Source organism: Neofelis nebulosa, chromosome 5 (assembly GCF_028018385.1).
Source record: "Neofelis nebulosa isolate mNeoNeb1 chromosome 5, mNeoNeb1.pri, whole genome shotgun sequence".
Classification (NCBI taxonomy): Eukaryota; Metazoa; Chordata; class Mammalia; order Carnivora; family Felidae; genus Neofelis; species Neofelis nebulosa.
In genome coordinates, this window is record NC_080786.1 from 1,968,348 (window position 1) to 1,996,120 (window position 27,773).

Sequence of the window (27,773 nt, forward strand, 5' to 3'; positions counted from 1 at the left end):
CATAAAGCCAAAGGAATCACATCTACTGATGAAGTAAGACGGAAGGTAGACAGGAATTCAACAAGGACAGGAAGTCTGCACTGTCACAAAGATATCTGCAATAGAAGTAAAAAAGTGAGCCTGTGACCCACTGAGAGTCTGAAGACATCATCTAACTGAGCAAAATAATCGAGGCTTAAGCTCCAGGAGGCTGGTGACGACGATGGCTACTTTGGTAACTTGGTTCAAACGTTTCTCCAAAGTTCTGCTCAGAAAGCGCAGCTAGGAAAGGGAAGAGCTGCTGTTACTGAGAATACAGAGTCTGCGAATAAAACGGCAGACGCGACTCGAAGGCCAACCAAGACTAAAATACCACGGTTGCCTAGAATTAATTTTGAGACTCACGAGTCAGGGAAGACCTGTACTTTATCATTTAAATTCCCCTTACAGACTCCAAAATAAGAGCAGAAGTGGGAATACAAGCCTACGAATAGACATGTTATGAACACTTGGTCTCAAGTGGCAATTCCTTTTGAAAAACGATCTCTGTTTGAGCCTCGTGGCATGATTCAAACCGGCAACTGCAGAATTTATAATAGCTGAGTCCACCAGGGATCTTTAAAAGAACTAAAATCTCTCAAACAGTTCGGAAATCACACTAACACAGAATCTGATAAAATCCCACCCGCCCCCGCCCCCTTTTTTTTGTCAGGAGATGGAAACTGCTCCCTGGAGAACAGTGTCAAAGCTAACTCCATCCAAGGGGAAAAAGATTAACTTAGCAGCTTTGAGTCACAGATAGAAGCAGTATTCATAACAAGAGTGGAGTTTAATCACACCCCAGTGCTGAATGACTAATAATGGGTCTGCCTCAAGCTGGTTGATTCCCCAGAGTGAGAATCACATGTTCATATTACAGCTTGATGCCTGTGCTAAATAATGTTCGGACCAAGAATGAAACTGCACAGTTCTAGGGGACACCACGCACTCTGCAGTCCGTTGTGGATAGCATCCCGTCCGCTTATTTGTATAGTAACAGCCTGCCTATCCTAACCCAGCCACGTTATTTTTTTTTAAGTTTATTTCTTTATTTTGAGACAGAGAGAGAAAGACAGCAAGCGAGCAAGCACAAGCTGGAGGAGGGACAGAGAGAGAGGGAGAAAGAATCCCAAGGAGGCTCTGCACCATCAGTGCAGGGCCTGACGCGGGACTCAAACCCACACACGGGCTGTGAGATCATGACCGGATCCAAAATCAAGAGTCGGACACAGTGTGCCTGGGTGGCTCAGTCGGTGAAGCGTCTGACTTCGGCTCAGGTCATGATCTCAGGGTTTGTGGATTCGAGCCCCGTGTTGGGCTCTGTGCTGACAGCTCAGAGCCTGGAGCCTGCTTCAGATTCTGTGTCTCCTTCTCTCTCTGCCCCTTCCCTGCTCACGCTCTGTCTCTCTCTCTCAAAAATAACATAAACGTTAAAAAATTTAAAAAAAAAATTGGGGCGTCTGGGTGGCTCAGTCAGTTGAGCGTCCGACTTCTGCTCAGGTCATGATCTCACGGCTTGTGAGTTCGAGCCCCGCGTCAGGCTCTGTGCTGACCGCTCAGAGCCTGGAGCCTGCTTCAGGTTCTGTGTCTCCCCCTTTCTCTGCCCCTCCCATGCTCATGTTCTATCTGTCTCTCCATAATAAATAAATGTTAAAAAAAATTTTTTTTAATTAAAAAAAAAAGTCATACGCTTAACCAACTGAGCCACCCAAGCACCCCCCTGTTCGTTCTGAGAGCTCACGGTGCTTGATCAAGACCTCCCAGGCTTATATGAAAGATATATCATCCCTTTGTTACCACTTTCTTAACTTTAAAAGAGTCTGAAATGCCAGAGAATAGCCTCTCCTATCCAAACAAGTATTTTATTGAAATATTATTGCTGTAGTTTTCATATGATTCTGTCATGACTTAATTTTCTTTTTTATTGAGTGAAATGAGTTTATGACGACAGTGCCGCACGATACCCAGCGACTAACGGAACACCTTCTGAAGCCCCTGGAATGTGATCTTCACCACAAAGAAGCACTGTCTGCACCGTTTCTCCTTCAAGACAAAGTTTAACATCCTGAGGTGAGTAATATGTGATATTTACAGAGTAACTCTGTGGGGAACTCCGAGATGTAAACAAAACTCACACCCATTCCCTAAATGTTAACATGAGATCTAGCACAACCAGGGAACGGAGTCATCTGGTCTATCACTTACTGTATGTCAGCATTTCCCCAAATTTTGTCAATGGAATACGGAATTGATATGGAATATTAAAAGAGTTCCATGGTCAGTCACTTTGAAATGTCAGAACTATCCATCTGGGAGTATCATCATGTGTATTAAGGTTCTGAGAAGTCATGCGTAAAGAAATTGGTTTTGTTAACCTGTATTTCCCATACTTATTTGATCACACAGTTGTGGGGTTTTTTTTGTTTTGTTTTGCGGAACATCAGCGGCATTTGGGAAATGCCACTCAAGGATTACCATGTATACATGTATTAATTACTTGTACACAATTAAAATATAACATCCAAAACTAAAAGAAGATCTCTTTGATGATGGCAGAGCACTAAAGGAAACTGCAGTGCCTCGGGGTCAACAAATGTTGGTCGACAGCTTTATGTGGTCGAGCGAAAACCATTTACTGTATATTGTGATGCCAGAAAAACAGGACAAAAACCATATTTTATAGTACTGCCACTTAGCACATAATTTTCATCAAGTGGATAAAAATATAGCAATATTTGGACTGACAGAATTCTAAGCACTCAAAATTTTGACCATACTTATTTTAAAATTGATTAGAAAACATCCAAATGCCTGTGACTTCAGGAGCTCATAACCTTAATAATCATCTCTCCTCACATAACTGACTACATTGAGAACATCTACTGATACCAAAACAGTGGCACCTACTGAAGGTTATTACAATACTTACCACATTACAAAAAGAATCCAGACCAATGCTATGTACATACTTAGTACATTCTGGATTAGACCAAGTAAAATTTAACAACAAGCTGAACAGCATTCTATAAAACAAAAACAAAAAGTCAGTTAGCCTAATTCTGTCTGTTTTTCTATGCTATGGACTCATAGTGAGAAAGAAGATTGTCTTGGAACTTGATGACTGAATCAAATCTGAATTCTTTAAAGTTTATCTACATTTACCTTAAGAGAAGTTCTTTGGGTAACTTTTTGTTAATAAGGCCTTCATCGTTATTTGAGAAAACCTAAAAGAAAAAGAAAAAAACACAGACATTGTTAAAGTGTTTCTCAACTAAAAAAAAAAACCAAAAAACAGTCCACATGTTTTTTAGATCATAACAGTCCCAATTACTGTCCTACAGATACGATGACACTAATTTCATGAAGTCACCACACTTTAATATTAATGGATATAAAAGAGTTTACACCCTATCACCATTTCATAAAAATGCAAGGCAGCAATTTCTATGCTACATTGTATTAGAAGTTCTAGCCAAGGCTCTTAGGTAAGAAAAATAAATAAAAGACACCCTGATTGGAAAGGAAGAAGTAAATAGCTTCTATTCACAGATGACTTGATCCCGTATATAGAAAAGTCTAAGAAATTCACAAAAAACCATTAGAAACAATCAAGGAGTTTAGCACGGTTACAGAATATACAAATATGTAGTATTTTTATATAAAAATAAATTGTAGGGGCGCCTGGGTGGCACAGTCGGTTAAGTGTCTGACTTCTGCTCAGGTCATGATCTTGGCGGTTCATGAGTTCAAGCCCCGCATCCGGCTCTGTGCTGACAGTTCAGAGACTGGAGCCTACTTCGGATTCTGTTATCTCCCTCTCCCTCTGCCTCTTCCCCGCTTGTTCTCTCTCTCTCTCAAAAAAACAAACAAACAAACAACAACAAAAAAAAAAACCACAAAAAAATGAAAAAAACCCACACATTAAAAAATAAAAATAAATTGTATTAGCAATGAACCTGAAAATGAAATTAAACATTCTTTTAGTTTTATTTTATTTAAAAAAAATTTTTTTTAACGTTTATTTATTTTTGAGACAGAGAGAGACAGAGCATGAACGGGGGAGGGTCAGAGAGAGAGAGAGAGACACAGAATCCGAAACAGGCTCCAGGCTCTGAGCTGTCAGCACAGAGCCCGACGCGGGGCTAGAACTCACAGACCGCGAGATCGTGACCTGAGCCGAAGTCGGCCGCTTAACCGACTGAGCCACCCAGGCGCCCCAGTTTTATTTTATTTTAAAGAGAAAGAGAATGCGAGTGGAAGAGAGGGACAGAGGGGGAGAGAGAGAAAATCTCAAGCAGGCTCCACACTCAGTGCAGAGCCCTACTTGGGGCTTGCTCCCCCCAACCCTGGGATCACGACCTGAACTGAAATCAAGAATCAGATGCTCAACTGAATGAACCACCCAGGTGCCCCCCTGAAAACGAAATTAAAACAATCTCATTTACAGCAGCATCAAAAGAGTAAAATATTTAGGAATAAATTTAACTAAAGAAATGCAAGACATCTATTGAAAATTCACACAAAAACCGCTGTTCAGAGAAATTAAAGACAACAAACAAAACACATTTCACGTTCACAAATTGGAAGATTTGAGAGTGCTAAGTTAGCAACATTTCTCAAATTAATCCACAGATTTAATGAAATCTCTATCAAAATTCCAGCTGTCTTTTTTTTTTTTTAATTAAAGAGTTGATCCTAAGATTCATATGGAAACGCAAGGGTCGCAAAAGAGCCAAAATAATCTTGAAAAGGGAAGCAAAGTTGGAGGACTCACACTTCCTGATTTCAAAACTTATGATAAAGCTATAGGAATTGAAATATCATGGTATTGGCCTAGGATAGAAATATAGATCAATGGAATGGAATTAATAGTCAAGAAAGAAACCCTTATATTTATGGGCAATTGATTTTGGACAGGGCATTAGGATAATTCAATGGGGGATAAACAGTATTTCAACAAATGGTGTCAGGACAACTGGTGTCTACATGCAATAAAAATATAATGTCGACCTCACATTATATTAAAAAATTAACTTGATATAGATCAAAGAGCTAAAAAAATATATAAGAGCTAAAACTATACCCCTTAAAAGAAAACATAAGCATAAATCTTGGTGACCTGTATGCATGTAATGGTTTTGTATGTAATGGTTTTGTAGATATGACACCAAAAGTATATGCAATCAAAGAAAAAATAGATAAATTTGACTTCATCAAAATTAAAAAACCTTTGTGCTTCACAGGGCATCACTGAGAAAGTGAAAAGACAATGCATAAAATAGGAAAAAAAATGTCTGCAAATCACATATCTGATAAGAGAATTACATCTAGAATATACACAGAACTCTCACAATTGAACAAAAAGAAAAATAAACCAGTTAAAAATGGGCATGATGAGGGGCGCCTGGGTGGCGCAGTCGGTTAAGCGTCCGACTTCAGCCAGGTCACGATCTCGCGGTCCGTGAGTTCGAGCCCCGCGTCAGGCTCTGGGCTGATGGCTCGGAGCCTGGAGCCTGTTTCCGATTCTGTGTCTCCCTCTCTCTCTGCCCCTCCCCCGTTCATGCTCTGTCTCTCTCTGTCCCAAAAATAAATAAAAAAACGTTGAAAAAAAAAAAAATTAAAAAAAAAAAAAAAAATGGGCATGATGGGCACCTGGGTGGCTTAGTCAGTTAAGCATCTGACTCTTGAATCTCAGCTCAAGTCATGATCTCATCCTGAGCATAGAGCCTGCTTAAGAGTCTCTCTCTCCCTCTCCTTCTCCCTTCCCCTGCTCACGTGTGCATTCGCACTCTCTCTCTCTCTCAAAAAAAAAAAAAAAAGGGCGTGAGATCTGAATAGACATTTCTGCAAAGAAGATCTGCAAATGCCAATAAGCACATAAAAATAAATTAAGCATAATTAATCACTAGGGAAGGGCAAATGAAAACCACAAGGAGATACTTCACAGCCACAAGGGTGGCTAAAATAAAACAATAATGGCAAGAATGTGGAGAAACTGGAACATAAAATGGTGCAACCACGTTGGAAAACAGTCCAGCAGTTCTTCAAAGGTTAAACATAGAGCTACCATATAAATCAGCAATTCCAATCACAGGTACCTACCTAACAGAAACAAAAACACGTTTCCGCACAAAAACTGGCACGTGAATGTTCACAGCAGCACTGCTCATAATAAGTCAAAAAAAAAGTGAACACAATCCAGATGTTAACAGCTAATAAATGGATAAACAAAATGTGGTATATTCACACAATGGAAAATTATTCAGCAATAAAAGGAACAGAGTACTGACATACTACAACAGGAACGATCCTTGAAAATACTGTGCTACGTGAAAAACGACATACACAAAAGGCCACACATTGTAGATTTCATTTACATTAAACATCCAGAGAAGGCATATCCATGGAGAAAGAACATAGATCAGTGGTCAACTAAGACTAGCGTGACCGTTGATGGGTATGGAGTTTCTTTTTCGAGTCACAAAAACGTTCTTGAATTAGACACTTGTGACAAAGACACAACTTGGTGAATATACTAAAACACATGGGACTGTACGTTTTAAATGGGTGAAATTCACAGCACGTGTATAATATCTCTATTTTTTAAAATGTTTTTTAATGTTTTTATTTATTTTTGAGACCGAGAGAGACAGAGCGTGAGCAGGGGAGGGGCAGAGAGAGAGGGAGCCACAGAATCCGAAGCAGGCTCCGGGCTCTGAGCTGTCAGCACAGAGCCTGATGCAGGGCTCGAACACACAGACTGCGAGATCATGACCTGAGCCAGAGTCGGACGCTCAACCGACTGAGCCACCCAGGCGCCCCTATAATATCTCAATTTAAAATATGGATTTAAAAACCCACTGTCTTTTTTAGAAGCTGTTTATGTGACTTGTCATGCATTTCTGCCCAGAGCCATGATATGCCATCATGGGGGGCTTGGTGGGCTTGGACTCTATATTTTTCTAGGGGTCAGAATTGGCCCCTCTGTTCCTGATGCCACGAGGGATTAATATGCCTCACATTCCTCCTTGAGCCAGACCAAGCTGGCCCCCTGGGATGGATCAGGGAGGGAAGAGGAATATGCAAACGCCCTTAAGATTGCGAGATACTATAAAAGAAACAGAGAAAAAATAGCTCGCTCAGGACTGCACATAAGCAAACATAATAACTAGCCACAAATCACACGCGGATAGTATATCGACTGCCCTGGCAGGAATAGCTAGTTGGAAGTCTCACCTCAGGGGAGGACACTCTTCCCAGGACACGCAATCGGGACCCCAGCCGGGCTGTTCACCATGGGGCTTCCCCAGCCAGAAGGGTGCATACTGTATGTATCCAATTTGATGTAGTAAACAAACTTTCTTTGTTCTTGTCTATACTTCTCTCTATATATATGTTCACTACAGTTGTTTAGTTCTTTATATTCCCTTTCCCTTATAATTAATAAAGTCTTCCTCCATGAAACTCAAAGCGAGGCTATCATGAATTCTCATTGTTTACAACACCCACATGTGTCCTAATCCATCAAGGCAAACTGCAGAAGTAGGAAGTGCTGCAAATAGTATCCTACATTCATTTGCAACGCACTTTGTTTTTTTTTTTTAATTTTTTTTTTTTTCAACGTTTTTTTTTTTTTTTTATTTTTTATTTTTGGGACAGAGAGAGACAGAGCATGAACGGGGGAGGGGCAGAGAGAGAGGGAGACACAGAATCGGAAACAGGCTCCAGGCTCCGAGCCATCAGCCCAGAGCCTGACGCGGGGCTCGAACTCACGGACCGCAAGATCGTGACCTGGCTGAAGTCGGACGCTTAACCGACTGCGCCACCCAGGCGCCCCTGCAACGCACTTTGAACGATCAGTCTGAGCGATGTGTATGTGCGTACAGGAGTGCTGACCACAGACTCCGCCACTGGCCCTCCGTCTTGTTCTCCCCCCGGCACAGAGACGGCGCCGCGTCAGATAACTAGTAGAGATGACTGGTGTGCAGAAGGTAACTCGCACTCACTTTACATAGCTACCCTGTGGCCACACCACCATGCCCCTTGTTCGATAAGGGCTGAGGTCCGAGCTGCGTGGAGAATGGCGGTGCAGCGCCCTGGATCCTCCCTCCACCCGCTGGCCCGATACCCTGTCAATAAGGGACCCTGGACAAAACTCTGTATAAGTGGCATGGAGTGGTTTGCTTTGATTTTCACGTTAAAGTGACTTCTCAATCTGGAGAATCTTCTCAATCTGACCCACCTCCACCTTCTGACAGTGAGATACTAACATTTATTAAGTGCCTGTTGTATTCCAAGCCCCATTAAGCACTGTGTTAACCAGATAATTTACCTTTTACTAGTTCCTTGAAATGGAAAGTTAGGTTATTGATATGAAATCTTTCCTGTTTGTTTTTTTTTTTTTATGTTTATTTGAGAGAGAGAGATACCTTGATCAGGGGTATCTGAGCAGGGGAGGGACAGAGAGAGAGAGGGAGAGAGAACCCCAGCAGGCTACGTGCTGTCAGTTCAGAGTCTGATGCAGGGCTCAATCCCACACAGTGAGATCATGACGTGAGCTGAAATCATGAGTTGGATGCTTAACCAACTGAGCCACCCAGGTGCCCCCTTTCTTTTTAATGTAGGCATTTACAACTCTAAATTTCCCTGTGATCCCTGCTTTAACTGCATCTCATAAGTTTTGATATGTTGTTTTCATTTCCATTCACCTCAAATTATTTTCTAAAATCCTTTCTATTTCTGGGGTGCCTGGGTGGCTCAGTCGGTTGAGCGTCCGACTTCAGCCCGGGTCACGATCTCGCGGTCCGTGAGTTCGAGCCCCGTGTCGGGCTCTGGGCTGATGGCTCAGAGCCTGGAGCCTGCTTCTGATTCTGTGTCTCCCTCTCTCTCTGCCCCTCCCCCGTTCATGCTCTGTCTCTCTCTGTCTCAAAAATAAATAAACGTTAAAAAAAAAAAAATTTAAAATCCTTTCTATTTCTTCACGCATTTGTTGTATAAGAGTGTGCTGTTCAATTCCAACATATTTGAATTTTCCACTTTTCCTTCTTTTTTATTTTTTATCTCTGGCTTCATTCTATTGTGGTCAGAGTTCTCTGATGTCAATCTTTTGAAACTATATTTGTGGCCTAACATAAGATCTACCCTGGAGAACAGGATAGGTTCTAAAGGAATAGGAACAGGTTCCAGGGTGCCTAGGTGGCTCCGTCGGTTAAGTGCCCACCTTCGGCTCAGGTCACGATCTCACGGTTCGTGGGTTTGAGCCCCACATCAGGCTCTGTGCTGACAGCTCGGAGCCTGGAGCCTGCTTCAGATTCTGTGTCTCTTTCTCTGCCCCTCCCCCATTCACACTCTGTCTCTCTCTCAAAAGTAAACAAACATTAAAAAAAAAAAAAAAGGAATAGGTTCCTTGTGCACTTGAGAAGAATACGTATTCTGCTGTTGTTGGGTGGAATGTTCTATATATCTCCAGTAAGTCTATTTGGTTTATAGCGTTGTTCAAATCTTCTATCTACTTACTGATCTGCCATCTAACTGCCCTGTCACTGAAAGTCTGGTATTGACATGTCCAAGTGGTGTTGAGGATGGTGGTGAACGACACCATGACAATCTTCACGTACCTCAATAGCTGATAGAAGGATGGGCTTATTTTCTGTTATTACAAAGACGAGTAAATCAAAGTTACAAGATTTCAACTCGGCATAGGAAAGAACTGTCTAGCAATTAGAATAGCCCATACTAGAATGTTTTACTCTTTCAAGCAGTGATGCTCTATCCACAGTGCTCCCATGGATCACAGAACCAGGAATGCTGAAGGAAAAAATCCCTCTTTCAGTGGGAGGTTTGAATAGAACATCTCTAAGAACCAAGTTTAATTTACAGAATCTATCATCCAGCTTCTGCCACATACTCCTTTGTTACCTTGGGTATGTCATTTTTCTATGCCATGATTTCCTCTTTTTAAAATGGGGAATGGAACCTGCCACCAGGGATGCTGTGAGTTAAATGAATTCATATACATAAAATGGCTAGAACAGTCTAGGCAAATAGAGAGTGCTCAACAAATAATAGTTATGATGATGACTGTGAAATCTCCAACTATCATTGTAGAACTGTCTACTTCTTCCTTTAATTCTGTCAGTTTGCCGCACATACTTTGGGGCTCTGTTGTTTGGTGCATATATGCTTAGAATTATTATAACTTCTTGAGGAATTATCAAAATATAATGATCACTTTTATACTTAATACTTTCACATTTAAAGTGATTACTATTAAAGAAGGACTTAATTTTACCATTTTGCTATTTCTATATTCTGAAGTAAATCATTAGATAAATGTGAATTATGTCAAGATGACTGGTAGTGATGTTCAAATCTTTTATATCCTTACTGAGTTTTCTTGATCCTCAACTTCTATCAATTAGTAAGAGAGAGGTGTTATTTAAAACTATGATGTAGATTTGTTTCTTTCCACCTTGGATTCTGCTGAGTTTTGCTTCATATATTCTGAAGCTTTGTTAGGCTCATATACATTTAAGATTATTATGTATGTTTAATGAATTAACCCTTAAGCATTATGAAATGTCCTTTCTTTCCAGAAATTATCCTTGCCCCAAAATCTACTTTGACTGATATTAATACCGCAACACCAGATTTCTTCTGATTTTTGCATCTTTTTCATCCTTTTATACTTGCAATCTGTGGCTTTGTGTGTGTGTGTGTGTGTGTGTGTGTGTGTGTGTGTGTATTTTCAAACTTAGGGCCCATTTTGTTTTTTATTTTTAAAAACTTTTTTGAGTATAACTAACATACAATGTGACATTAGTTTTAGGTATACAACAAAGTGATTCAACTTCTCTATATGCTATGCTTTGCTCACCACAACTGCAGCTGCCATCTGTCACCATACAATGCCATTACAACATGACATATATTACAAGAATATGACTATATTCCCTATGCTGTGTTGTTGTGGCCATTTTAGTATATAACATTCCTGAATATACAATAAAATCTTCTAGATTATTGCTATAGATTCAAAGTTTTATATTTGTTGTGAAAGACATGTTATATAGATCTTTAAAGCAACCAAACAATATTTCTTAGTGTTCAATTAATCTACTTCTTTAATATTTTTCATGTTTTATTAAAAATTTTTTTAAATTGGGGCGCCTGAGGGGCTCAGTCGGTTAAGTATCCAACTTCAGCTTAGGTCATGATCTCACGTTTCATGAATTCAAGCCCTGTGTCGGGCTCTGTGCTGACAGCTTGGAGCCTAGAGCCTGCTTTGGATTCTGTATCTCCCTCTCTCTCTGCCCCTCCCTTGCTCACACTCTGTCTCTGTCTCTCAAAAATGAATAAGCGTTAAAGAAAATGTTTAATGTTTTTTTTAATTAAGTAAACTCTACACCCAACATGGGGCTCAAACTCACAACCCCAAGATCAAGAGCTACATGCTCTACCAACTGAGCCAGCCAAGTGCCCCTTTTATTATTTTTTAATTAAGATTTTAACTTAAATCCAATATAGTTAACACATGGTGTTGTATTAGTTTCAGGTATACAATATAGTGCTTCAACAGTTCTATATATCATTACTCAGTGCTCATCAAAAGTGTACTTTTAATACCCTTCACCTATTTTACCCATCCCCCTACTCACTTCCCCTCTGATATTAATGAGTACCCGCAGTTAAAGTTATTTTTTTTCAACATGGACATTTCTTACTTGATGCATATATACAATATATATAATTATATATTATATATTATATATTATATATGTATAATATATAATATGTATATTATATATAATATATAATATAATACATATGTATAATTATAGGTATAATATGTATAATACATATTATATATTATATATATCGTATATATGTATATATAAAACATTCCATCCTTAAAAAAAAGAGAGAATACAACACATTTTCAAGTACACACAAAAAAATCACCTGGTTAAATCACATAAAAAGAGACATAACAAATATTACAAATTCAAGAAGACTGAAATCATACCAAGTATATTCTCTTCCACAATGGTTCCTTGATCACTAAATTTTGCAAATGTAATTACCACAGGTCTGGTGTTGGCCTGCTTTTGTTGATTTTGTTGGGAGTCCTCTGGGCCTCTTGGATTTGGCTGTCTGTTTCCTCTCCCAGATCATGGAGGTTTTCTGCTATTATTTCTTGAAATAAATAATCTGCCCCCTTTTCTCTCTCTCTGGAACTCCTATATGTTATTACCTTTGATGGAGTCACTGAGTTCCCTGAGCCTATTCTCATGTTGCATAGCTCTTCTTTCTCTCTTTTGCTCAGCTTCATTATTTTCCATTATTTTGTCTTCTAGGTCACTAATTCGTTTCTCTGCTATTCATTGCATCAAGCCTGTTTCCAATTTCACTTATTGCATTCTTCATGTTTCTTATTTAACTCTTTTACCTCTGAGGAACTGGTCTCATTGACATCTTTTATTCTCTTCTCAAGCCCAGTGAGTATCCTTATGATTGATGCGCTAAATTCTCCATCAGGCATGTTATTCATGTATGTTTCACTTAGTCTCTGGCCATGGCCTTATCTTATTCTTTCATTTGGGATAAATTCCTCCATCCTGGCATTCTGTAGAAATCTCTGCCTTCTTCTCTGTGTTAGAAAGCCAGTTATATCTCCTGTTCCTGAAAGTAATGGTCTTATGAAGAAGAGGTCACATAGTGGCCAGGGCCTGGTGCTTCAGAGAGTGTCTCTGGTATATGCTGCGTGCATTCTGCTGTTGTGTTTTGGCTGCTCTATCCTTAAGGCTACTCACCTACAGAGGCTCTCCTTGCCTGCTGTGGGCAGTGTCGGTCTCTGGCCTGAATGTGGCGAGTTTTAACTAGGTGTGCTCTGGTCTGCTTGTTAAATGAGACCTGATGCTACTTCCACTAGAACTGAGGCCTTGAAGAACTCTCTGGTTGGAAGATATGATTTGTGCTGGTCTTCCGGGAGAGGGGCCCACCACACTGGGACTGAATCAAGCCAGACTAAGAAGGGCAGTCCTACCACAGCGCTGGAGGAGCTGGGGCTTGGTGTAAGCAAGTTAGCCAGCCAGTGTCAGCACTGCACTGCCTCCTACCAGTGGCTCTGTGTTTATGCTCTGTTCGTGAGGGGTGGGGGAGGTAAATGGCACCAGCCGGCTCCCCTGTCCCTGCAGAGGCATCTGTGTGTACGTTCTCTCCCAGAGACACTCTCCGAGACAAGTGAATAATCTCCCCGCTGTGTGACCTAAGTGTTCTTCAGATTGCTCTTTCCACACTGTCTGCCCCCAGATGTTTGCCTGCCTTCTCTCCGGGAGCAGGGCAGTGCCCTCCTGGCTCTATCCCAGCCAAGCACACTGAACTTTAAAACTCCAGACTTTAAGCCCTACTGGTTGCAATAATTCACTTGATTCCACCCCTCTCATTTTCCAAACCAATGGCTTTGGGGAACTGTTCTCCATGTGCTCTCTTCTCTCTCTTGTCCTTCTCCACGACCACTGCTCCTTCTCCTCTAAAGCACTGGTGATCCATTTCACCCTTAAACCACGTCTCTGCCCTTCCTACCTTCTTCAGAGTGGTCTCTTCTCTCCCTTTAGTTGTAGAGTTTGTTCTATCAGTCTTCAGGCCAACTTCTGGCAGTATTTAGGATGATTTTATAATCATCTAGTTGCGTCGTCCATGGGACGAGAAAGCCTAGGGTCCTCCTACTCCACCACCATCTTTGGTCCTCCTCAGTAATATTTTTGTTAAGAGTCACAGTACTCCATTAAAAACAAAAGCTCTCATCTTTTAAACAGATATGAGTTTCAGGTGTAAGACAGTGATTTGAGAATTACATGTATTACAAAAGCTCACCACAATAAGTGTGGTTTATCACTTACTGTAATTACACACACACACACACACACACACATCACATTGTTTTACTTTTTTAATTCCAGCATAGTTTATTGTATTATATTAATTCTATGTGTACAATTTAGTGATTCAACAATTCTATACATTACTCAGTGCTCATCATGTTAAGTGTACTCTTTAATCCCCATTACCTATTTCACCCATCCCCCTATGTTCCCTCTAGTAACTATCAATTTGTTCTCTATAGCTAAGAGTCTGTTTCTTGGTTTGTCTCCTTCTTTTTTCCTTTGTTCATCTGTTTTGTTTCTTAAATTCTACATATGACTGAAATCATATAGTGTTTGTCTTTCTCTGACTTATTTTGCTTAGCATTATACTCTCTAGCTCCAGCCATGTTGTTGCAAATGGCAAGACTTCATTCTTTTTAATGGCTGAATGATATTCCGTTATGTGATATATCTATATTTGTATCTCATACCATTTTTATCCATTAATCCATTGATGAACACTTGGTGTGCCTTTATATTTAAAGTGTTTCTTACAGGCGTGCCTGGGTGGCTCAGTCGGTTGAGCATCCGACTCTTGATTTTGGCTCAGGTCATGATCTCATGGTCATGAGACTGAGCTCCACGTCGGGCTCTGCACTGTCAGCCTGGAGACTTCTTGGGATTCTCTCTGTCCTCCTCTCTGCCCTGCCCCTGTTCATGCTCACTCATTCAAAATTAGTAAACTTAAAAAAATAAAGTGCCTCTTACATGCAGCACATAGTTGAGCCGTGCTATTTTATCCAGTTTGACAACTGCTAACTTTTAACTGGAGTATATGCCTTACTTATATTTAATGTACTTTTTGATTTGATTCATTTTGTCTACCATCTTGATATTTATCTTCCATTTGTCTTGTACTTTGTTCCTGCTTTCATGACTAATTTTTGATAAAACAGTATTATTCAATTTCCTTTAGTGTGTGGATTCAGCTGTGGCTCACAGCTGCGTATCTTTTTTTAATGTTTGCTCTAGTGTTTATAAAGTGCATCTTTAACTTATCACAAACTTAATTTCCTCATATGTTTTGCATTTATAGTTATATATATTACTTCTTACACTAAGTATCCAATACATTACTATTATTTTTGCTTTATGCAGGCATAATCTTTTGATCGTATGTTTTAATCATTTAATCTTACATTTACCTTCCTAGTGTAATTCACTCCTTCCTTCAGATCTAAGCTTCTTTTATTATCACTTCCCTTCATCACTGAAATACTTCTTTTAATGTTTCTTATTATATAGGTCTGCTATAGACAAATTGTCTTTGGTTTTGTCTCCCAGAAAATACGTTTATTTTTATTGCATTTTAAAGACATTTTCCTAAATATAGAATTCCAAGTGAGCATGTGTACCTTAAAAAAAAAAAAAAAAATCACTTTAAAAAGTTACACCATTGTCCTCTGGTCTGCATTTTTTCTGAAAAGATGTCAGCTGTCATTCATATTATTGTTTCCATTTATGTATTATTTCTTTTCTACCTTTATAAAAATCTCTGGTTTTTAACAACTTGACTATGACTTGCCTAAGTTTAGATTTCTTTGTATTTATCTTGCTTGGGGTTTGCTGACTGTGTCTACTATTACGGCCATCAAATGAATACTGTAACTGACACATTTTTCATTTTGGTTCTTTTTATAGTTTTCCATTTTCCTGCTAATATCTTCTGTTCATGTTCATCATCTGGACCTTCACTGACTTTGTTTCTCTTATCTCTTCTCCTGATATTTTGTTTCTTTGCATGTCCACAATGTTATTTCATGTCAGATATTGTACGTAAAAAACAGTAATTTACAAAGTTCAATGAAACTAAGAGCTGTTTCCTTGATTTAAAATATTTTTTAAATGTTTATTTATTTTTGAGAGAGAGAGACAGAATGCAAGCAGGGGAAGGACAGAGAGAGAGGAAGACACAGAATCTGAAGCAGGCTCCAGGCTCTGAGCTGTCAGCACTGAGCCTGACGTGGGGCTCAAACCTACAAACCATGAGATCATGACCTGAGCTGCGTTGGACACTTAACCAACTGAGCCACCCAGGCGCCCCAAGAGCTGTTTCTTTGAAAAGATAAGTTAACCTCTAACCAAGCTCATCATCAGGAAAAAAAAGAGATGCAAATATAATCACAAATGAAAGAGATGTTACAATGGATACCACAGAAATACAAAGAAATATGAGACTATTAACAACTATATGCCAACAAACTGGACAACATAAAACAAATGATAAAATCCTAGAAATATGCAACCTACCAAGACTGAATCACAAAGATACAGAAAATCTGAACAGACTCCCTACTAGTTAGGAGATTAAATCAGACAACTCCCAACAAACAAAAACCCCAGATCATATGGCTTCATTGGTGGATTCTATCAAAATGGAAATAATTAATATCAATCCTTCTCAAGTTCTGCCAAAAAATAGAAAAGAGAACATTTCCAAGCTCATTTTACAAAGCCAGCATTACCCTGATACCAAAACCAGACAAGGATGCCACAAGAAAATTACAAGCCAATATCCCTGATGAACATAAATGCAAAAATCCCCAACAAACTGCATTCACTAATACATTAAAAGGATCATACACCACAATCAAGTAGGATTCCAGGGATGCAACACCCACAAATCAATGTGAGAAGTCACATTAACAAAATGGACGATAATTATCATATGATCATCTAAAAAGGTACAGAAAAAGCACCTGAAAAAACTAACATCCATTTATGATAAAAGCTCTCAAAAGAGTGGGTACAGAAGAAATGTACCTCAACATAATGAAGGCCATGTATGACAAGCCCACAGCCAGTATCACTCTCAACGGGGAAAAACTGAAAGCTTTTCCTCTGAGAAACAAGACAGATGCCCACTCTCACTTTTATTCAACACAGTATTGGAAGTCCTAGCCAGAGTGATTAAGCAAGAAAAAGAAATAAAAAGAATCCAAATTGGAAAGGAAGAAGTAAAACTCACTATTTGCAGATGACATGATATCATATACAGAAAACCCTAAAGACCTGACCAAAAACCTGTTAGAACTAATAAATTCAGTAAAGTTGCAGGATATAAAATCAACATATAGAAATCTGCTGTGTTTCTGTGTACTAATAATAAACAGTTAAGAGAAATTAAGAAAACAATCCCATTTGCGATTTCAAATGCTTGAGAAGATGGCAAAGTAGGAGGAACCCGAGCTGACCTCCTCCCACAACACACCAAGGCAACAACTACATGTAATTTAACTCACTCTGAAAGTGACCTGAATACTGGCAGCACTGATCTTCCACAGCTAAAGACATAAAGAGAAGGCCACAGAGCAGGGTGGGAGGCGCAAGGACACGGTCAGGAATCAAACTTCCAGCATGGGGACCCACAAACAGCAGGGATATCACAGGCAAGGAGGAGCGAGGGGATCAAGCCCCACACTGGGCACTCCCAGCCCTGCGGATCTGCACCAGGAAGATAAGCCCCCACTGTCTGGCTTTGAACATCAGCAGGGCTTACCTCTGGGAGAGTCAGAGGGCTCCCGGAAACCAAGTCTGTGCTCTTCAAGAGCCTGCATGACGTAGCTCTCATTCCAAGACAGAGGAGCGGCAGTTTGAAGGCAGCGGTGCCTGGGTGACACATGAAGGAGATTCACAGACTAATTTTAGGATGTGAAGGAGCCGGGATCTGTAAGGACATTCTATGGGAATGGAAGTGCTGGCGGGTGTCATTTCTCTTGCCCTCTTTCAGTCGAGCTGGCCTAATGCTGTGGGAACCAGTTCTGACACCCTCCATCTCCATTCCTAGTACCACCTGCCCCACCCTGGACTTCCCCTGTGGACCTGCCCTAGCAGATGCCCCTCCAAACCAGCTCCCACCCTACCACACACAGCAGGCGACCCTGGACAGGATCAGCACTCCTCCAGAGTGACTCCCACCTTGGGGAAAAAGAGGGAGCCAGCCTGACCCACCAGCACAACCACAGCAGCTACAGCCGGGCCTCTCAACCAGCCCCGCTGGGGCAAGCCCTGTCCACCATGCCCCTGTAGCGGTCACAGACAGTTATTGCAGACAGCCCTGTCCACCAGCACGCCTGCAGCAGCGGTAGCCTGGCCACAACAGGAGTGTGCAGTCCACACAGAAGACACCCCCGGAGTGCCAGGAGAGACTGTGTTACTAGGCACCACAGGACGCCTTCTACATAAGGCCACCACTTTCAACACCAGGAGACATAGCTGACCTATCTAATACGTAGATACACTGACTCAGACAAAATGAGGAGGCAGAGGAATATGTTCCAAACAAAAGAACAAGATAAAACCCCAGAAAAATTGCCAAATGAATGAAGATACACAATTTACCTGATAAAGAGTTCAAAGTAATGGTCATAAAGCTACTCACTGGATTTGAGAGAAGAGTAGATGAACTCAGTCAGAATTTCAACAAAGAAACAGAAAACATAAAAAGAACCGGTCAGAACTGAAATATACAACAACTGAAATGAAAAATACAAGCAGATTAGAGGATACAGACTAGATCAGCAATCTAAAAGGGTAATGGAAGGCAACCAAGCTGAACAGTAAAAACAAAAAAGAATTTTAAAAAATGAAGACAGTTTAAGCGACCTCTGGGACAAAGTGAGCTTTACTAGCATTCACATTTTAGAGGTCCCATGAGGAGAAAAGAGAGAAAAGAGAACAGAAAATTTATTTGAAGAAACAAGAGCTTAAAACTTTCCTAACCTATGGAAGGAGAAAGTTACCCAGGCTGAGGAACCACAGAGCACCAAAAAGACCAACCTGATAGCCACAATAAGACACATAATAATTAAAACGGCAAAAATTAAAGATAGTCGTCAAAACAGCAAAGGGAAAGTAAACATTTAAGTTCAAGGGAAAGCCCAGAAAGCTATCAGCTGATTTTTCAGCAGAAACTTTGCAGGCCAGGAGTGGCATGATGTATTCAAAGTGCTGAAAGGAAAAAACCTACAACCAAGAATACTCTACCCAGCAAGGTTATCATTCAGAATTGGGAAGAGATAAGAAGTTTTCCAGAAAAACAAAAGTTAAAGTAATTTATCACCACTAATCCGACCTTACAAGAAATGCTAAAGGGGCTTCTTCCATCCAAGTACTAACCAGGCCCGACCCTGCTTAGCTTCCAAGATCAGACGAGATCGGGCGCGTTCAGGGTGGTATGGCCATAGACTAAAGGGGCTTCTTTAAGTGGAAAAGAAAAAGCCATAACCAGAAGGAAGACAATCACGAAAGGAAAAAACTTCTGGTAAAAGCAAGCTTACAGTAAAGGTAGTAGGTCAATCACTTACAACGCTAATATGAAGATTAAAAGACAGAAAGAGCAAAATCAATTATATGTACAAAAATTGGTCAAGGGATATACAAAATAAAAAGGTTAAAGTGTGACATCAACACATAAAACATGGAGGTAGGATGGATATTGTAGTGCTTTCAGAATGTGTTCAAACTTAGCTAAAGACTGCCGTATATATGGGATACTATATATGAACCTCATGGTAACTGCAAACCACGATACACGAAAAATAGAGGAAGGGTTCCAGGCATATGGGGAGTCATGATGGCAGAGAAGTAGGGGAACCAGGATTTTCCTCGTCCCTCAAACACAGCTGTATTGAGGTCAGATCACTTGGAACTCCACCATGGAGCCAGGAAATCCATGTGCACAGTGGCGGAAGGATCTCCACAGGTGGAAGGAGAGAGCTTGGCAGGATGGAGGTGCGTGTATGTGAAATTGGGGTAGATACAACAGCACAGGCATGGAGGGGAGGGGATCCTTTCTGTGGAGAGACAAAAGGAAGAAAAAGAGAGGCGGGGGGGAGGCTGTGAAATTGTGGTATTGAGTTAGCACAAGGGGAAGACCTCTCTCCGGGTCACAGACTGGGGAACAAGAAATACAGAGAGTCAGTTCCTATTTTGCAAACAGCCTTAGGAGCTGAAACTCAGAGGTTTCAAAGTGTAAAGGGTCTCCAGAGTGAAGCCAGAACCATGTGCACTCCTGGGGAGGAGGGAGCCAACGGTGAGCACTGCAACAATCTCAGGGGCGCCCTGGGAGAGAACAGTCCCCTTCCTCAAGTACTTTAGGAAGAGGGTTTATTGCCTCCTCCCCCCCCCCCCAAAGGACAAAAGACCCTGCAGGCGCCAGCCAGAGGCCCTTTGTCAGCAGGGCTGAGTGGTGCTACAGCAGAATGGGGTCTGTGTGGTGCAGGGTCCTTTAAGACATGGGGTTTTGAGACCCAGCAGAGTGCCTAGGAGGCGGGGGAGACCGTGGAGCAGGACGAGCCTGGGGGTCCATGCTACTCTGTGAGGGCTGCCTGAGCAGCAGGGTCTGAGACAACCCACCGGGGAGGGAGAGATCGGGGTGTCGCCATTTTTCTCCTCATCACCAACACCGTGGGGCTTCAGGACGGAGGACAGCGCCTCCCCACCCCACCCCCTCCCGTGGGAGGTGGGACCCGCTTACACCAAGTCCCCCCCCTCCGGGCCGGTAACTGATGTACCGGAGTGCAACGGACCGGACCAGCCAGACGGACGGCCTCTCCTCCAGACCAGCACGACCACGGCCACCAGTCCCAGCACCAACAGACAGCTGTTTTTTGCTTTTGTCTTTTTCTTTTCTTTTCTTCTCTTTTTCTTCTACCCTTTTGTTTTTCTTTTGGAATTAGGCTTATAGTTTCTGACTTATGCACATACATAAATTGTTTGATCAGGCATTTTTACTCTGTTCTTTTTACACCTTTTCTATCTCTTCTTCCTCTTTATTTTCCTTTCCCCTTCTCTGGATTTAGCCTTTTGGTTTTTTTGTTTTGTTTTGTTTGTTTGTTTTTATCTGTCTGGTTCTTCTTTTCTGCCCTTTCATTTTTGTCTTTTTATGGGATCAGGCTTCCCCCCTCCCGTTTTTCCTTTTTTCCAGGGTTACTTCAACAAACAAATCAAAGCACACCTGGTTGAAGGTCCAAACGCTCCACCACTACACGCAAGGAGGAGCTCTGCAGAGCACTGACCAGTGAGACAGAGCAGCCAAAATGCAACAACAGGACGCATACAGGATGCACCAAAAACACTTCCTGAGGTGCCAGGCCCTGGAGTGTACCCCTTTTGATACAGTAGTACACGCAGGTGCAGCTATTAAAACATACAAAAGACAGAAACGGCCAAAATGACAAAAGAGAAGAATTCTCCTCAAAAGAAAATTCAGGAAGGTATCACAGAGAATTGCTCAAAACATATAAACAATATATCTGAACAAGAATTTAGAGTAACAGCCATTAGACTAATAGCTGGGCTTGAAAAAAGCATAGAAGACAGCGGAGAATCTCTTGCTGCAGAGATCAAAGACCTAAGAACTAGTTTTTATTTATCTATTCTTATTTATTGCAATAAATAAGAAATGCTATAAATGGGGGCGTCTGGATGGCTGAGTCGGTTAAGCATCTGACTTCAGCTCAGGTCATGATCTCACAGTGCATGAGTTTGAGACCCACATCAGGCTCTGTGCTGACAGTTGCAGAACCTGCTTGGGATTCTCTCTCTCCCTCTCACTCTGCTCCTCCCCCTTCTCGAAAATAAACAAACATTTAAAGAAATGCTATAAATGAGAACCAAAATAAACTAGATACAGTGACAGCAAGGATGGAAGAAGCAGAGGAGAGAATAGATGGAATAAAAGATAAATTATGGAAAATGATGAAGCTGAAAAAAAGAGGGAAAGGAAATTACTAGATCACAAGGGGAGAATTAGAGAGCTAAGTGATTCCAAGAAACGAAACAAAATAAACAAAAACAGGTCAACGCCACGAAATGGCAAAATATCACAGTGAAATGGCCAAATACAAAGATAAAGAGAGAACTCTGAAAGCAGCTCGGGACAAACGGGCCTTAACCTACAAGGGGAGACACGTAAGGGTAGTAGCAGACCTGTCCGCTGAAACTTGGCGGGCCAGAAGGGAGTGGCAGGAAATAGTCAATGGCTGAATATGCAGCCAAGAATCCTTTATCCAGCAAGGCCGTCATTCAGAATAGAAGGAGAGATAAAGGCTTTTCCAGACAAACAAAAGCTGAAGGAGTTCATCAACACCAAACCAGCCCTGCAGGAGATCCTAAGGGGGACTCTGTGAGTGGAAAGCAGCAAAGACTACAAAGGATCAGAGACATCAGCACAAACATGAAATCTACAGATAACATAATGGCACTAAATCCATATCTTTCAATAGTCACTCTGAATGCAAATGGACTAAATGACCCAACCAAAAGACATACAGTATCAGAATGGATACAAAAACAAGATCCATGGATATGCTGCCCACAAGACACTCATTTTAGACCTGAGGACACATGCAGATTGAAAGTGAGGGGATGGAGAACCATCTATCATGCTAATGGATGTCAAAAGAAAGCCAGAGTAGCCATACTTATATCAAACTAGATTTTAAAACAAAGACTGTGACAAGAGATGAAGAAGGGCATTATATCATAATTAAGGAGTCTATCCATCAAGAAGAGCTAACAATTGTAAATGTTTATTGCCCCCAATGTGAAAGTACCCAAACATAAATGACCTTATTGATAATAATACCGTAATTGTAGGTGACTTTACTACTCCACTTACAACAATGGACAGATCCTCTAGGCAGAAAATCAATAAGGGAACAACAGCTCTGAATGACACATGGGACCAGATGGACTTATCAAGATATATTCCGAACATTTCATACTAAAGCAATAGAATACACATTCTTCTTGAGTGCACATGAAACATTCTCCAAAACAGATCACATACTGGGTCACAAAGCATCCCTCAACAAGTACAAAAAGACTGACATACCACGCATATTTTCAGATCACAGTGCTATGAAACTTGAAATCAACCACAAGAAAAAACTTGGGAAGCCCCCAAATACATGGGAGGTTAAAGAACATCCTACTAAAGAATGAATGGGTCAACCAGAAATTAAAGAAGAAATTTAAAAATACATGGAAGCAAATGAAAATGAAAATATGACAGTACAAACCCTTTGGGATGCAGTAAAGGCAGTCCTAAGAGGAAAATACATTGCAATTCAGGTCTATCTCAAGAAGCAAGAAAGGTCCCAAATACACAACCTAACCTTAGACCTAAAGGAGCTAGAAAAGCAGCAGCAAATAAAGCCCAAAGCCAGAAGAGAAATAATAAAGATTAGAGCAGAAATAAATGATATAGAATCAAAAAACAACAACAACAACAAAAAAAAAAAAACAGAACAATGACTCTAGGAGCTGGGTTTTTTTGAAATAAACAAAATTGATAAACCCCTAGCCAGACTTCTCAAAAAGAGAGAGGATGCAAATCGATAAAATCACAAATGACAGAGGAGAGATGACAACCAACATCACAGAAATACAATTATCAGAGAATACTATCAAAATTACATGCCAACAAACTGGACAATCTGGAAGAAATGGACAAATTCCTAGACACTCACACACTACCAAAACTCAAATGGGAAGCAACAGAAAATTTCAATAGACCCAGAACCAGCAAAGAAATTGAATCGGTTTTCAAAAAATCTCCCAACAAAGAAGAGTCCTGGGCCAGATGGCTTCCCAGGGGAATTCTACCAGACATTTAAAGCAGAGTTAATACCTATTTTTCTCAAACTGTTCCAAAAATTAGAAACAGAAGGAAAGCTTTCAGACTTATTCTTTGAAGTCAGCATTCCCTTGATTCCAAAACCAGACAAAGGTTCCACTAAAAAGGAGAATTACAGGGGTGCGTGGGTGGCTCAGTCGGTTAGGCGTCTGACTTCGGCTTGGGTCAGGATCTCGTGGTTAATGGGTTCACGCCCCATGTTGGGCTCTGTGCTGACAGCTCAGAGCCTAGAGCCTGCTTTGGATTCTGTTTCCCTCTCTCTCTGTCCCTCCCTGGGGGGGAGGCACTCACACCCTGTCTGTCACTCTCTCAAAAATAAACATTAAAAAAATTTTTTAAGGAGAATTACAGGCCAATATCCCTAATGAATGTGGATGCAAAAAATCTCAAGATACTAGCAAATCAAATTCAACAGGACATTAAAATAATTATTCACCATGATCAAGTGGGATTCATTCCTGGGCTGTAGGGCTGGTTCAATATTTGCAAATCAACCAACGTGATACATCACATTAATAGAAGAAAGGATAAGAACCATATGATCCTATCAATAGATGAAGAAAAAACATTTGACAAAACACGGCATCCTTTCTTAATAAAAACCCTCAAGAAAGTCAGGATAGAAGGAACATACCTGAACATCATAAAAGTCATATATGAAAGGCCCAGAGCTAATATCATCCTCAAAGGGGAAAAACAGAGCTTTCCCCGAGATGAGGAACACGGCAGGGATGTCCACTCTTACCACTGCTGTTTAACATTGTATTATAAGTCTTAACCTCAACAATCAGACAACAAAACTAAATAAAAGGCATCCGAATTGGCAAAGAAGTCAAACTGTCACTCTTTGTAGATGATAGTGGAAAACCCGAAAGACTCCACCAAAAAAACTGCTAGAGTTGATATAGGAATTCAGCAAAGTCACAGGATACAAAATCAATGTGCAGAAATCAGTTGCGTTTCTATACACCAATAATGAAGCAACAAAAAGAGATATCAGGGGATTGATCCCATTTACAACTGCACCAAAAACTATAAAATACCTAGGAATAAACCTAACCAAAGAGGTAAAAAAAATCTGTATGCTGAAAACAATAGAAAGCTCAAGAAAGAAATTGAAGAAGACACAAAGACATGGAAAAACATTCCACGCTCACGGATTGGAAGAACATATATTGTGAAAATGTCGACACTACCCAAAGCAATCTACACATTCAATGCAATCCCTATCAAAATAGTACCAACATTCTTCTCAGAGCTAGAACAAACAATCCTAAAATTTGTATGGAACCACAAAAGACCCCAAATAGCCAACGTAATGCTGAAAAAGAAAACCAAAGCTGGAGGCATCACAATCCTCCTACAGACTTCAAGTCATATTACAAAGCTATAATCATCAAGACAGTATTGTACTGGCACAAAAACAGACACATAGATTGATGGAATAGAGAACCCAGAAATGGACCCACAAATATACGGCCAACCTAATCTTCAACAAAGCAGGAAAGAGCATCCAATAGAAAAAACGGAGTCTCTTCGGCAAGTGGTGCTGGGAGAACTGGACAACCATACGCAGAATGAACCTGGACCACTTTCTTACACCATACATAAAAATAAGTTCAAAATGAATGAAAGACCTAAATGTAAGATAGGAAACCATCAAAATCCTACAGGAGAAACCAGGCAGCAACCTCTTGATGCAGCAATTTCTTACTCAACAAGTCTCCAGAGGCAAGAAAAACAAAAACAAAAATGAACTACTGGGACCTTCTAAAAAGCTTCTGCACAGCAAAGGAAAGAATCAATAAAATTAAAAGGTAACCAATGGAATTGGGAGAAGATACTTGCAAATGACATATCTGATAAAGGGTTCATACCTAAAATCTACAAAGAACTTAACAAACTCAACACCCAAAAACAAATAATCCAGTGAAGAAATGGGCAGAAGACATGAAGAGACACTTTTCCAAAGAAGATGTACAGATGGCAAACAGACACATGAAAAGATGCTCAACTCACTCATCATCAGGGAAATACAAATCAAAACCACAATGAGATACCACCCCACAACTGTCGGAATGGCTAAAATTAACAACTCAGGAAACAACAGTTGTTGGTGAGGATGTGGAGAAAGGGGAACCCTACTGCACAGCTGGTGGGAATGCAAACTGGTGCAGCCACCCTGGAAAACAGTGTGGAGGTTCCTCAAAAAATTAAAAATAGGGGCGCCTGGGTGGCTCAGTCAGTTGAGTGTCCAACTTCAGCTCAGGTCATGATCTCACAGTTCATGGTTCGAGACTCGTGTCAGGCTCTGTGCTGACAGCTCGGAGCCTGGAGCGTGCCTCAGATTCTGTGTCTCCCTCTCTCTCTGCTCCTCCCTTGCTCACACTCTGTCTCTCTCCCTCTCTCAAAAATAAATAAACATTAAAAAAAATTTTTTTTAAATGTGAATTGACTAAATGCTCTATTCAAAAGACAGAAGATGACTGAATGGATTAAAAAAAAAACCCATTTATATGCTGCCTACAAAAAACTTGTTACAGATCTAAAGATATATGCAGATTGAAAGTGAAGGGATGGAAAAAGATATCCTGTGCAAATAGAAGTGAAAAAAAAGTTAGGGTAGCAATACTTATAACAGACAAAATAGACTTTAAACAAACTGTAACAAGAGGCAAAAAAGGGTATTATTACATAGTGATAATGGGACCAAGCCAACAAGAGGATACAGCAATTATAAATATCTATGCACCCAGCACAGAGGCACCTAAAATATAAAGCAAATATTAACAGGCATAGAGAAATAGTAATACAGTAATAGTAGGAAGGTTTAACACCTCTCTTGTATTAATAGATAGATCATCCAGACAGAAAATCATTAAGAAAACAATGGCTCTGAATGACACATGAGGCAGATGGACTTAACAAATATTATAGAACATCCCATCAAAAAGCATCAAAACACACCTTCTTTTCAGTTGCACATGGAGCATTTTCCAGGTTGGATCACATGTTAAGCCACAAAACAAATCTCAATAAATTCAGAAAGACTAAAATCATAGCAAGTATCCTTTCCATTCACAGTGAAATAAACCTAAAAAGAAAAAAAAAGTAGAAACCAAAAGATAACTAGATAAAAATGAAAATGGAAATGCAACAGCTCAAAACCCAAGAGATGCAGCAAAAGCAGTTCTAAGAGGGAATTTCATAGTGATACAGGACTACCTGAAGAAAAAACAAAAATCTCTAAAAATAATCTAAACTTACACCTAAAGGAACTAGAAAAAGAACAAAGCCCAAAGTTAACAGAAAGAAGGAAATGATAAAGATCAGAAATTAAATGAAACAGAAATAAATGACATAGAGACCAAAAAATAGAAGAGAAAAAAAAATCAATGAAACTAAGAGCCGGTTCTTTGATCAGAAATAAAAGAAATAGAGACCATAAAACAGAAAAAAAAAAATCAATGAAACTAAGAGTCGGTTCTTTGAAAGGATAAATTTTATAAAACTTTAATCAGACATATAAAAAAATATTGAGAGAGATCAAATAACATCAAAAATGAAACAGAAGAAGTTAAAACCCACACCTTACAAATACAAAGGATTATGAGAGACTACCACAAAAAGTTACATGTCAACAAACTGAACAACCTAGAAAAAAATGGATAAATTACTAGAAACGTACAATCTTCCAAGACTAAATCAGGAATAAAAATTTTGAACAGAGCCATTTCCAGTAATGAAATAGAATCAATAATCAAAAAACTCCCAGGGCGCCTGGGTGGCTCAGTTGGTTGAGCATCCAACTCTTGGTTTCAGCTCAGGTCATGATCCCAGGGTCATGTGATTGAGCCCCATGTCAGCTCTTCACTGAACAGGGAGCCTGCTTAAGAGTCCCTCTCCCTCTCAGGATGCCCGGATGGCTCAGTCAGTTAAGCATCCGACTGCTGACTCCGGCTCAGATCACAATCTCATGGTTTGTCAGTTCAAACCCCACATCAGGCTCTGTGCTGACAGAATGAAGCCTGCTTGGGGTCCATTTTCTTTCTCTCTCTCTCTTCTCCTCCCTAGCTTACTCACTCACTCACTCTCTCGCTCTCTCTCCCTCTCTCTCAAACTTTAAAAAAAAAGAGATTCCCTCTCTCTCTCCCTCTGCCCCTCTTCCCCACTTGCATGCGCTCTAA

The 27,773-nt window shown here is 40.4% G+C and overlaps 1 protein-coding gene across 4 annotated transcripts in view; it reads right to left on the reverse strand.

Annotated features, from left to right (window-relative positions):
• Window positions 1–27,773, reverse strand: part of FBXL2 (F-box and leucine rich repeat protein 2) — a 126,033-nt gene that overhangs the window by 88,361 nt on the left and 9,899 nt on the right. For 3 of the 4 annotated variants that reach the window (XR_009261576.1, XM_058729274.1, XM_058729275.1), the window contains exons 2-3: window positions 17,443–17,552; window positions 3,181–3,242 (exon numbers count right to left, since the gene is read on the reverse strand). Coding sequence is in view for 3 of the 4 variants with exons in the window: in XM_058729274.1 (XP_058585257.1) it covers window positions 3,181–3,242; window positions 17,443–17,552 (172 nt within the window). In the remaining variant the exon portion in view is untranslated. The remainder of the gene's footprint in view (window positions 1–3,180; window positions 3,243–17,442; window positions 17,553–27,773) is intronic. The other variant, XM_058729276.1, reaches the window with a different exon arrangement.